Source organism: Labrus mixtus, chromosome 12 (genome assembly GCF_963584025.1).
Source record: "Labrus mixtus chromosome 12, fLabMix1.1, whole genome shotgun sequence".
Taxonomy (NCBI): Eukaryota; Metazoa; Chordata; class Actinopteri; order Labriformes; family Labridae; genus Labrus; species Labrus mixtus.
This window is the reverse complement of record NC_083623.1, coordinates 15133150-15143975: the sequence shown is the minus strand read 5'-3', so window position 1 is coordinate 15143975 and position 10826 is coordinate 15133150. Positions and strand designations below refer to the sequence as shown.

The following is a 10826-nucleotide window of genomic DNA, read 5'->3' as shown; positions in this document are numbered from 1 at the left end:
TTTCCTTTTTTGATACACTAAAAACAAACATGGGCATATAAAACAAGTGCACACTTTAAAACATGTTATTTTGTAGATTTATTTAGAATAAACCAACAACTCCTCAAAACACACAATTTCAACCATCTACAGAAGTAGCAACTTATTTAAAACTTTTTTTTTTACAGAGAGGATTTTGCTAGTTTGGAAAGTCAGACAGAAAATATTTACATTTGATAAGAATAATGGATTTGAACAGCTACATGTAAGTGTTTTTCACTGAGCAGGAGAGAGGTACATGTTGAGATTGTTTTGTTTTTTGTCACAACAACTTGTGGCAAGTTGATCACGCTCACATCATGTACAAAGCCAGGATGTTGTCCCACAGTACTCAACTTCCAGTGTTTACCCCTTCAGCAACAAACAGCCACATAGTCTTTTGACCCGACATTTTTTTTTTTTACGGAATAGGACTGTTCAAGTTTCACCAGTAGAAAGTTTTGGTGAGGAAACCGGCGGCAGCATTGAGCCAGCTTCCACTAGAATCTTCCTTAGCTGTGGTGCGGGAAATTGCTCGGTTGACTTCCTTCTCTGGACTGTCCTCCTCCTCTGGGAGGTAGTCTGGGAGAGCAGAGTTCTGCTGCACCTTGACTCCAGATGAGTTCAGAGGGATTAAAACCTGAAGAAGACAGTTTGAGAGGAAAGATGTTTATTTTGGATATTCTAATGAGTATAGTTTTCCACACAGTCGAAAACACAGACCTCATCTCCTGCTTCATTCTTCACCACCTGTTGAGCTGACAACACCTCAGTGGCAGCAATGGCTGATGCCAGACTCTGAAAATGAAAGAGCATGAGAGGGATTAGTGACTGGCACATCAGTGGCCTTGGCATTTCAATTACATTGATTGCAACTGCAGGTAGAAAAATTCAAGAGGTCAGTTGCATCGAAGGTACTGACAGTAAAATGTTTCTGTGTGTTACCTCAGTTGACAGGTCTGAACGGATGCGGATGGTGCATCTCTTGGAGGCCATCTGAAAGGTGAAACTGATCACACCTCTGACCTTCAGGAGAGCCTCTTCACACAAGCCCCGGTGGTCCTTCATAATTCAGAGATACTGTTTAATCACTGCATATAGTAACAAACAGTGATGTCAACCAATAAATATGAGTATGGTTTTAATGAGACTACTCACAGTGCTGTCCAGCCCCTGGATGTGCAGAGTGACAGACTTCGCTTTCTTGTTCGAGGAGTTGATAAAGAACTGGGATTTCTTTTTCTTTTCCCTCTCGGGTGTGCGTGGCACAGGACGGGGAGGAGCACTCAGAATGTCAAACACTTCTTGGGCCAAGGCTGTAATGTCAACAGAAAGGCCATCCCTATGAGGAGACATGATTTTATTTATTTTAGAAGAATGGCAACACATCTCAGAGTTGTTAAGTGTTTTAAATGACCAAAGTGATGATTCAGTCTGATTATCAGTTTTAATTAAATACTGTTTAATGACTGGTTATCTATTTGTGTGTATACACATCACTATTTTGATTTCCATCAACTGTTTTGTTTAATTCAAATGTAAAAAAAAAAGACATTTCAATTATACAGTAAACACTTCATGAAATTATTTGGAAATAATTTTTTAACCACTAACACATTATTTAAACTTATTATTACACAGTTCAGGAAAACCTCAGAGCACAACAACAGGAAGATATACATCCCCTCACCTCCCAGTTAGATTCTCCAAGCTCACCATCATACCCAGTTCATTCTTCATGGTGGCAATATTGCGAGACAGCTCGGCCAAGTAGCGCAAGGTCTGAGAACAAAGAGAGAGGCAGAAAGATGGGATTACATTTTACTATTTTGTGCAACTGCAAACACGTACACACAGCGTTCCAAAATCTTTAAACAGGAAAATAACATGCAATAGGTGTAGTTCACATTCCTCAGAGTGGCTATAATTAAATGTATGAATTTTCCGACACTAATAAAACAAGCTTGGTATAAATTATAATCACATTTAACATGCAGATAAATTGTTCCCACCTACATATGGTTGTTGGAATGTTATTAGTGAAGAGGGACTTCTTCTGTTATTTGCACACAACATTTAACCTTTAAAGCACTTTTCTTTAAAAGGTAAAACAACCCACGAGTCTTGGAAATTACTTGTCAAAGGAATTTACATAATGGAAAAGATAACTTTCAAAATAAGACTTCAAAATGCAAAATTCCTAGACAGATGGTTTCCATGGCAACACGTGATGGAGGATGTTTAGACACAGGTTGGCAGGGGAAAATGTGGTGATATCTTAATTTAATAAAATATATAATGAAGAGAGGGGATGTAAACATTATTTTGGTTGTAAAAAAAACTGAATCATGGTTATGTGATGTGTGTGTCACTTTTTTGTTTTGGGTTTGTGTGTGCGGGTTTTTTATTTTTATTTTTTTTATGTGGGTTGCCTGTTTTTTGTTGTTATATTTTTCAGATAAAAATAAATGAATGCAAAAAAAAAAAGGTAAAACAAATCAAATGTAAAATAAAAAAAAAGCTTTGACAAAAATGATTGTATTCATGATTGTAACCCAAAAATGCAAGCATAGAAAACATCATGGAAGTACAGAGGCCCTGCACTTAATATGAAGTATCTTTTACGTGCAGTAAATAGAGAAGACTGACCTTCAAAAAAACACAGTACGCTCCTTTAATGTGTATTTAATGAAGCACACCAAGTTATCAGTCACCTACCTGAAGAGTTGCAAGCAGCACCTCTGGGTTCTGGTGGTCTAAGAAGAGAACCAGCCCGGGGAGACAGCCCTGATCCTGGACTATCACCTCTCGGTTCTGCGGCTCAGAAGCCAGGTCCCGCAGCTGACTGACCACCGACAGTGCATCCATCATATCTGATAACTTATCCAGACCTGAAAGATTAGAAAGATACTTCTGTAGACAACATTTGTATCGTTTAAAAACTTTAAAACTAAACAGTCGTCAGGTCAAACCTCAGCGCTGCTAACTGAGCTAACGTTAGCTTTATTTAAATGTGAAGAAGTTGTCCACCTTCACACAAAATAGACTTATACCATCTTTACTTTCAAAGTTCAAACGACATACAATTACGTGTTTTACGACTAACCTTTCAAAAAAATATCTTGAAAAGGCGCTACATACAGGTAAATACGTCGTTTTCTTACCAAGTAAAAGAAAGCAACTCGTGCATCAAAATACAAAACTTGGTGCTGGGATTCCCTCACGCACTATTGGTCGAGCAGACGCTGCCGACGCTGCACGGCCGCTAACTCCTATTGGCTGTTCATACTAGCCCCGTGTATCTTCAGCCAATCAGAGGAGGTTTTGCTGCTGCGGCTTTATTTGATTCACGGAGAGGTGCTGCCTGGATGAGCGAGCCAGATGCAAGCTGCAAGTTCCTTTTATTTGTCTGCTGTTAAGAGTTTTTTTTAAAACTGAACGTAGTTTAAATACCGTAACAAATGTTGTTGTAGATTCTCGTTTTGACAAGCATACGAATCCACGGTGAGTAATTCACACGCATATTCCCGCTTACCCCGCATGTTTCCTGGCGTCGCATATTGTACTTTTGATGAGCCGTGCAGTTTTACACACACTGCGGTGCACTGCTCACAACAAGGTTAGTTTTAGGTCGAAACGAAAAAAAAAATCCTCTAGACACTTCGCTTCTATGTCGCTGAAACTTAATATAACATGTCAGTAAAAGAGACAGCTTCCTGTCCGAGCATCAGTTTGTGATGCCACCAGGTGACACTGTTACAAATTGTATCAAAATGGACCCCAGGAAGTCTGAGAATGATTGTTTGGCTTTTGAAATCTAGACGAGGATTATTCAAAACTGATACTGTCACGTCTTAAAATCCAAACACATTTCTGAACATTCAATGCAATAATGGTTGTTTCTGTGTTTGCTGTTTCATTTTAATTTTCAAGGAGATGTATACTGTCTTAAGTATTTACAGTTCTTAATGGCTATATGTCTCCTGTGCTACAAAACAATGTAGTTTTAATCAATATTATCAATTTACTGTGAAGATAGGCGATTGGATGTATAGGGAAGACAACTTAATTTAAATGACTTTCAACAACAACGCTATTAAAAGTGTTCAAATGAAACATTGCATAAAGATTAAGATAAACTTTATTGATCCCCCATGGGGGAACTTTTTGCGTTACAGCAGCTCAAGAAAACAGGAGACAGGAATATAATTATTAAAAATCAAACATATTTACATCAGTTAAATAAAAAAAAATACAATAATGGAAAATGACACAGTAACTACACTGGAAGTTATAGAGACGTACTCCTGCTCGTTCATGTTCAGCACATAAGACCCTTCTTTTATTTTAGTCATTACGGTCTCCAATTCTCTTTAATCAAGCAGAAGTATTCTTCAGTACCCAATAAGCTTTTCTAAAGTACTAAGAACTGGACTGAGGTGTTTTTCAGCTAACTGCTGCCGTCCATCCATCCAGGTTTTAAGTAATAAATGGTGACTTTGTTTACATATTGTATAGCCTAAACAAAACCTGACTTTCAGTTGTTCTTCCTTACAATGCAGGGTGTTATGTGTTGATGTTTTATTTTTGCTTCATTTCAGGTGTAAAGTATGTGACTTGATTGCCTCAATTCTGTGTTGGCGTCTTATCGAGTCAGTCAGCAGGAAGAACAGTTTTGCAGTCATCAGCTGGTGAATGAAAAAAGAAAACCCTTTGATGTCTTTAGTAGAAGATATTGTGCATGTGCTGCACATCGTCCTGGATTACTTTGGAGTGCATCCAGACATGGTGACTACAGAAACACACACACACACACACACACACACACACACACACACACACACACACACACATATCTGACTCATTCTTACAGTCATGGTTCCATTAAGTAACATCAGTGAATTTGTATAAAATGCACATTTTCAACCCAGACTTTTGTGTGTGTGTGTGTGTTGTCTGACGTTTAGCTGGTTCCAGTGTGGGACAGTCAGCTGCGTGGTCAGTATCGCAGTGTTGTGCGGATGATTGGGACCAACCTCCCACTGGCACCTACACCACGTGTCCACTTCCAGGTACCTTGACATATTTGTGTTTAACAGTCCTTGGAATATCGCTCTAAAACCACCATTAACCGTATAGGTTAAAGAATGAAGTCTGTCATAAATAAACAATGTCTTATTCCTAACCATGTGTTCTTTTTCCATACATGCCTTCTTCTGTTTATATTCTGTTACACGTTTATATTTTGACATTTATTTTCTCATGTCCTTAGTGTCACAGTCTGTAATCCCTCCTTGTTCACTTTTCCTTCTAAGGTCCCTCTGCTCAACTACAGGGCTCATGGTCACGATGACATCAATGTGGGTACACCTCCCATCCCCTCATTCGCTGACGTTATGTGGGTGTTTGAAGACGAGGGGGAAAGCTTTGCAAAGACAAGGTAAGAACACAGGCGGACAAGTACAAATGCAGTCAGTTGTCTGTCTATCAAACCAGATGTTAAGTTCATTTTATAAAATGTTAGCGTCAAGGAGTGCATGTAGTCCGATTATAGTCTAAGACAACCTCAGGATAGACCTGTTATGATAATGATATGAACTGTGATGATTACACTTTTTGAGGAGTGAGTATGAGCTCTAACTCACAGTTTCTATGTCTATATAGTTTTTCATGTTTTACACAATACCTGTAAAATGTTGGGTCCTAAATCCAAAATAAATCCAAAACAGCTGTTTTTTTTTCTAACACTCAATTTGCTCCAATCAGTCTAGCTTGAGCTTCATCTGAATGAATGAGTGTGACAAAATGGACGGGGTTATATACCCTGGTCTCTGTTCAATGTTTCGAAGTAAGCATGATAAGTAAAAAAAAAAAAAAGACCATTTGTTTACATGGAAAGCTTTTTTCATTCTATTTCTGTCTCAGAATTGTGCGATGTGTGTACAGGGAATGCTCTTATTTCAATAATGATGACATTGTGATTTATTGTGCAGCTCTCACTCAGGGCTAGACTTAGACTAGATTTAACTGGTCACATTTATTAGGAGGAGTAGCTTCAACATTAACGACTCGTGGAAATCAGCAGAAACCAAACCCACATGCTTATTGATGTGTGTTTCACCTTGGACAGTTTTTGTTTGATTCTGAATCCAGAATCAGCACAGAGGGAATAAAGGAGTGTGAAACAAACTCTACCTTTTAAATAACAGCAAGGCAATCGACAACACATACCCTGTGTGTGTGTGTGTGTGTTTGTGTGTGTATTTGACTAGCAAGGTAACAATGTAGACCTTTCTGTGGTAACTGACATAAAAGTAGTGTGTAGCAGCTAAGTGGAACCTTATGAACCACATGACTTGGGCCACTGTTCAGTCGTTTATTACATTAGAAATACATTAAACTACATTTTCTGTGGTTCAGAAAACATTCAACTCTTTTTGGAGCATGTGTAGCAGAGCATCACAGCTAAACAGAAACTCAATTGCAGATGAATAACATTGTAGACTATTCTTCACGTTCTGTTATATATTTAAGAAAACAGCCCTTTTAAGAACATTTCCATGGAAATATTATTACACACCAAAGGCCATTTTCATCAGAGCTCAAAACTTCACTGTACTAGCTTTGTGCGTGCCGTTAATTACAATTTCATAGTCATACCAGCATTTGCAATAACACATTTTCAAAAGTCTGATTTTATGGGCATTAATGAGACAAAAATACTTAATGTACACAAGCTATGCTTTCACACTCAGGATGTATACATTTCAGCTACTCGATTGAGGCCTGCCTATCAGTTTAATTGGTCACAATTTAATAGTCAAAATAATACTTTTGGGTTTTATTATCCAGGAGGGACATGTAGCAAACACAGGTATTAGCAGAGAGACATACTTATAGATAATAAACTCTGTTTAATATGTGTTTTTTTTATCTCACTTTATATTGTTATGTGGACACAATATTGGTATTGTATTGGTCTTAAATATTCTATATGTCAGACTCTCTCGCTCCCTGGGCTGGGGGAGTACAGTACATTAACATATCAGTTAATTAGTATTATTCTCATATTCTTTTGTTACGATGGGACACTTAAATAATAAAAACTCAGCGAGTGACTTAAAAGTTTGAGCTGCTGTGAAAGCAGCTGCAAAGACTGATCACCAAGGTAACAAGAAAGAGAAAGGCAGACAGATAACAAACTGCAAGCAATAGACCAATGAAGTAGTCACTAATTATAGTTATTCGTTGTGTAAATCATAATCCCTGCAGGAGACTGTATCAGCAGGTTAAACGTTGAAATAATTGGAATTAGACAAAATAATTTGAATCGGTGCGTCTTTAATTACAGCCTGACTCACAATTGTACATTATGTCATGGGTTCCAAACATCTATGTCCACCTGCCAATCCTTCAGTGGCCTCTAAATGGCCCAAAAAACTATGTATATGACTTTAATTAAAAAGGAAAGTCATGTGTGATCTCTATAGGAACCATTTGCCTCCAAAAACACAAAGTACGGTTAAAGGAGATGTGCTGAGGTACACACGGCCCAATCCATCCCAGAGAGGAGGCCGATCTGTAAGACCGACAGCTGAGCCGGACGCACTGAAGAAGATCAGCGCGCTGGAGAACGAGCTGCTCAAATTACGAGCTCAGATTGCCATGATTGTTACTGCTGCTCCTGACTCGGGTACTAAATCATTTCATTTTAACCTCGTCTCTCCTTTTTTTACACAAAACATACAAACATGTTCATTATTTGATAACCTCATTCTTACTACTTAATAAAATAACCTTTTTGGTACTTCTTCTTGATTTTCTCGGGTCCCGCAGAGTCCTGTAATTCACCTGCTATGGCTTTGATGTCTCCTCCTCCTCCGCCAACTCTCACCTCCACGCCTCGCTGTGCTCCTCCTCCTCCTCCGCCTCCTCCTCCACCTCCTCCTCCTCCTTGTAGTAACTCCTCCTCTGAGAGTTTGTCTATATTAGAACTTCTCCGCCAGCGCAGAAACAATGGAAAAGAACTTGATAAGGGTCAGCTAAGACTTCAGGAGAACATAAAAGGGATGCCGTCCATGCTGGATGTTCTTAAAGACTTAAATCATGTTAAATTACGTTCAGTGGAGAGGTAGGTCGTAGGAATTATATCTAATATTGATATTTTGAAATGTGATGGATTATATACAAAATCCACTTTTCAGTGTAAAAATCTTTTCAACCTTTTTAAATATCTTCTGTGATGACATTGACCGCGACTGTCCCATTGCTGAAGCGTTTTCCTTTTGTCTTTTTCAGATCACCGGGTGGAACACCGGTCAGAAAGCGGCGCAGTAAGGGAGGTCTTGCATCACTCAGCGACCCGGCTGCTCTTATCGCTGAGGCACTGAAGAGAAAGTTTGCCCAACATCGCCATAACAATTCTTCTGACAAAGAAAACTCAGTCGAACTTTCACCTTTCGGCAGTCCAGAAACACACAAGGTTTGTTTCCCACAGGCATGAGCTATCCCCCTGCAGCTTTGCTTGATTTGATTCATTCTAGTGATTCTTTCAGTTGAAAAAGTAATTGGTTAATTTTGTTATACATCTGATATAGAGAGGTAAGTAGTGAGCAGTGAGGTGTCTCTACAGGAAAAAAAACTTGGGTTAGATTCTCACTGCTCAGCTGCCCAAAATTCATTAAGCCTCTTGTCACAGCAGACACTTTGACTTGTCAAAGCAGGTAAAGCAGGTGTGCGTTACACTGTAACACATTTACTGTTTATTGTTTTATGAACACCAAACTTTATCGCATAAAGAGCTGATTGAAGTGATCGCAGGTCTAGTAATCTGCTGTTTCTTTTTACAGGTTCCTCTCCATACCAGACGCAGTCAGGGGCGCCTCCACCTCTGATCCTGTGAGAAGCTTTTCACCCAAAACGTCAAACATCCTGTCAGTCAAATGCAGCTCCCACGGATGTGCCTCACACACAGACTACTACTGCAGCTAATATTTTACATTTCCTCTGTTTGTTCCTTGTCTGTTAGTGTTTTGTTTTACATGAACAAATTGATTTTTTTGTCTTGTTGTTTGGAAGCTTGAATGTATATTTTCTGAGAGTGCTGGCTTTAAAGAAGTGTTTTGGTACAGTTGTTTTTGTTTTGTACAGAGTAATGCTTACAGTGTTATTGACACATCCATTTGTTATATGTTTTTAAAGTATAATGTGTTAAAACAGGCAGAGATTGCAGCTTTTAATTATCTATCTTAATGTTGATTCTTACCTCAACCAATGAAAATAATAACAGTGGGCTATAAGGTTAACACGCCTCTACTCTATGCAACTGCTGTTTCCTGTTTTATTTTATTAAACATTTTAACTGCACTGATCAAATTTGGTTTGTTCTTGTTTTCACTTTAAATGTTCTCCACGTCTGCCTCCCAATCGTAGTCAAAATGAACATTTAAAACATTGCCATTGTACAGCATTGACATTTAATCTTAAACAAAGGGCAACAAAGATGTCAACAAATCCAGTCATGAACCTGATGTGTAGTAACATTGCTGCTTTATGTGAAACACTTTCTAAAATACTATAAAGCTACTGAATTATGAATCCCATCACCAAAAACACTATGTCCTACAATTCCCATAATGCAGGGGTATATCTTCTTTTTAAGACATCTGCTTTTCTTGACTTCATATCCCACCTTTCCGGCAATACACTCTTCATAATGTAATTGTATGTGGGTGTTATAGCATATTTAAAGAGTTCACAAGAGTGCAGTAGATATCAGCAGTCATGAGTTAGAATATTTTGATAGATTTTTTTCATTATGATTTTGTTTATCATGTTAATAATGACCTGTTTACACCACCATCCATTCAAATGGGTCTACAGAAGAAGTTATATTTGACAAATACATTTGTATCTGTTTACCACTACGGGTAGTTATCCAAATATGAGTTATAATCATATCTTTGTCTCCCCTTCATAATAATGAACAGTCTTACAGCCTCAAAGAATTCACCTTACAATACCCATAACTCAGCTTTTAAAGGTCTAAAAGGTTGATAACCAATCTTTTTTTTTTTAAATATATCAGTGTTAATGATTTATCATTAAACATAAATGACTTAGAATTGTGTATGTTTCCTCTCACAAAAATCACAACATTGTCTTCAAAGAAATTTTTCATTGGACCATACTGTCTCCCACTCCACAAATCTTGTTAGTGTTCCCTTGAAGGACATCTTCCAGAGGATCTGTTCCTCAGTCCACCTCCATTGGGGTCTCCTCCGTAGTGGCAGGTTGGGATGCTGCAGTACTGCATGGAGAATCAATAATTTACATTTAGCACACTTAACAAACAGGGGAAATGAATACAACGTTCACTAAAAATTATTCATCGTAAATAAAATAGATTAAGTTACATGCAAATAACGTATTGCTGCACTAAGAGTTTAGCAGGCAGCAGTCAGAGGGTTTAAAAGAAAAACCACCACCAAAGCTTTACATCAAAACTCTTCTTATGTGATAATGAAAAAATAATACCTTGTTGTATCCACCTCCATCTCAGAGTCTTCATCACTGATGGCTCCTGGTGGGCTTACAGGCAACACGACAGATGTGGTGAAATGCCCTTTAACACAAGCAGTTCCCCTGTTTGCATCCTGGCCGTACAAGAGACAAAAATTACAAAATGAATGTTACATAACAATGATTTTAAACAAAATCTGATTGCTGTATGCTAATGTCATTTTGATTCTGTTCTTTTAATTGGCTGGTAGAAAACTCACCTGTAATGAATGGCCAATCTCAAGGTG

The 10826-nt window shown here is 38.2% G+C and overlaps 3 protein-coding genes across 7 annotated transcripts in view; 1 reads left to right on the top strand and 2 right to left on the bottom strand.

The window, feature by feature from the left end:
- Positions 1-10826, bottom strand: part of LOC132985078 (alpha-N-acetylgalactosaminidase-like) — a 423896-nt gene that overhangs the window by 115950 nt on the left and 297120 nt on the right. The gene's annotated exons all lie outside the window — the stretch shown is intronic.
- Positions 66-3269, bottom strand: armc1l (armadillo repeat containing 1, like). 3 transcript variants are annotated; one of them, XM_061052210.1, is made up of 7 exons: positions 3183-3269; positions 2737-2909; positions 1709-1800; positions 1177-1360; positions 964-1080; positions 742-816; positions 66-658 (listed from the first exon to the last, which is right to left on the bottom strand). In XM_061052210.1, exons 2-7 carry the CDS (start codon positions 2887-2889, stop codon positions 464-466), a joined length of 816 nt encoding a protein of 271 aa, XP_060908193.1. In that variant the 5' UTR covers positions 2890-2909; positions 3183-3269; the 3' UTR covers positions 66-463. The 3 variants fall into 3 exon arrangements, with proteins under 3 accessions (XP_060908193.1, XP_060908194.1, XP_060908195.1); XM_061052211.1 differs by having other exon boundaries at positions 3160-3214; XM_061052212.1 differs by lacking the exon at positions 3183-3269 and adding an exon at positions 3125-3144.
- Positions 3354-9384, top strand: mtfr2 (mitochondrial fission regulator 2). Its single transcript, XM_061052209.1, has 8 exons — positions 3354-3522; positions 4620-4806; positions 4986-5090; positions 5334-5458; positions 7509-7711; positions 7855-8149; positions 8317-8500; positions 8868-9384. The coding sequence occupies exons 2-8, from the start codon at positions 4714-4716 to the stop codon at positions 8910-8912; spliced, it is 1050 nt and encodes a 349-aa protein (XP_060908192.1). The 5' UTR covers positions 3354-3522; positions 4620-4713; the 3' UTR covers positions 8913-9384.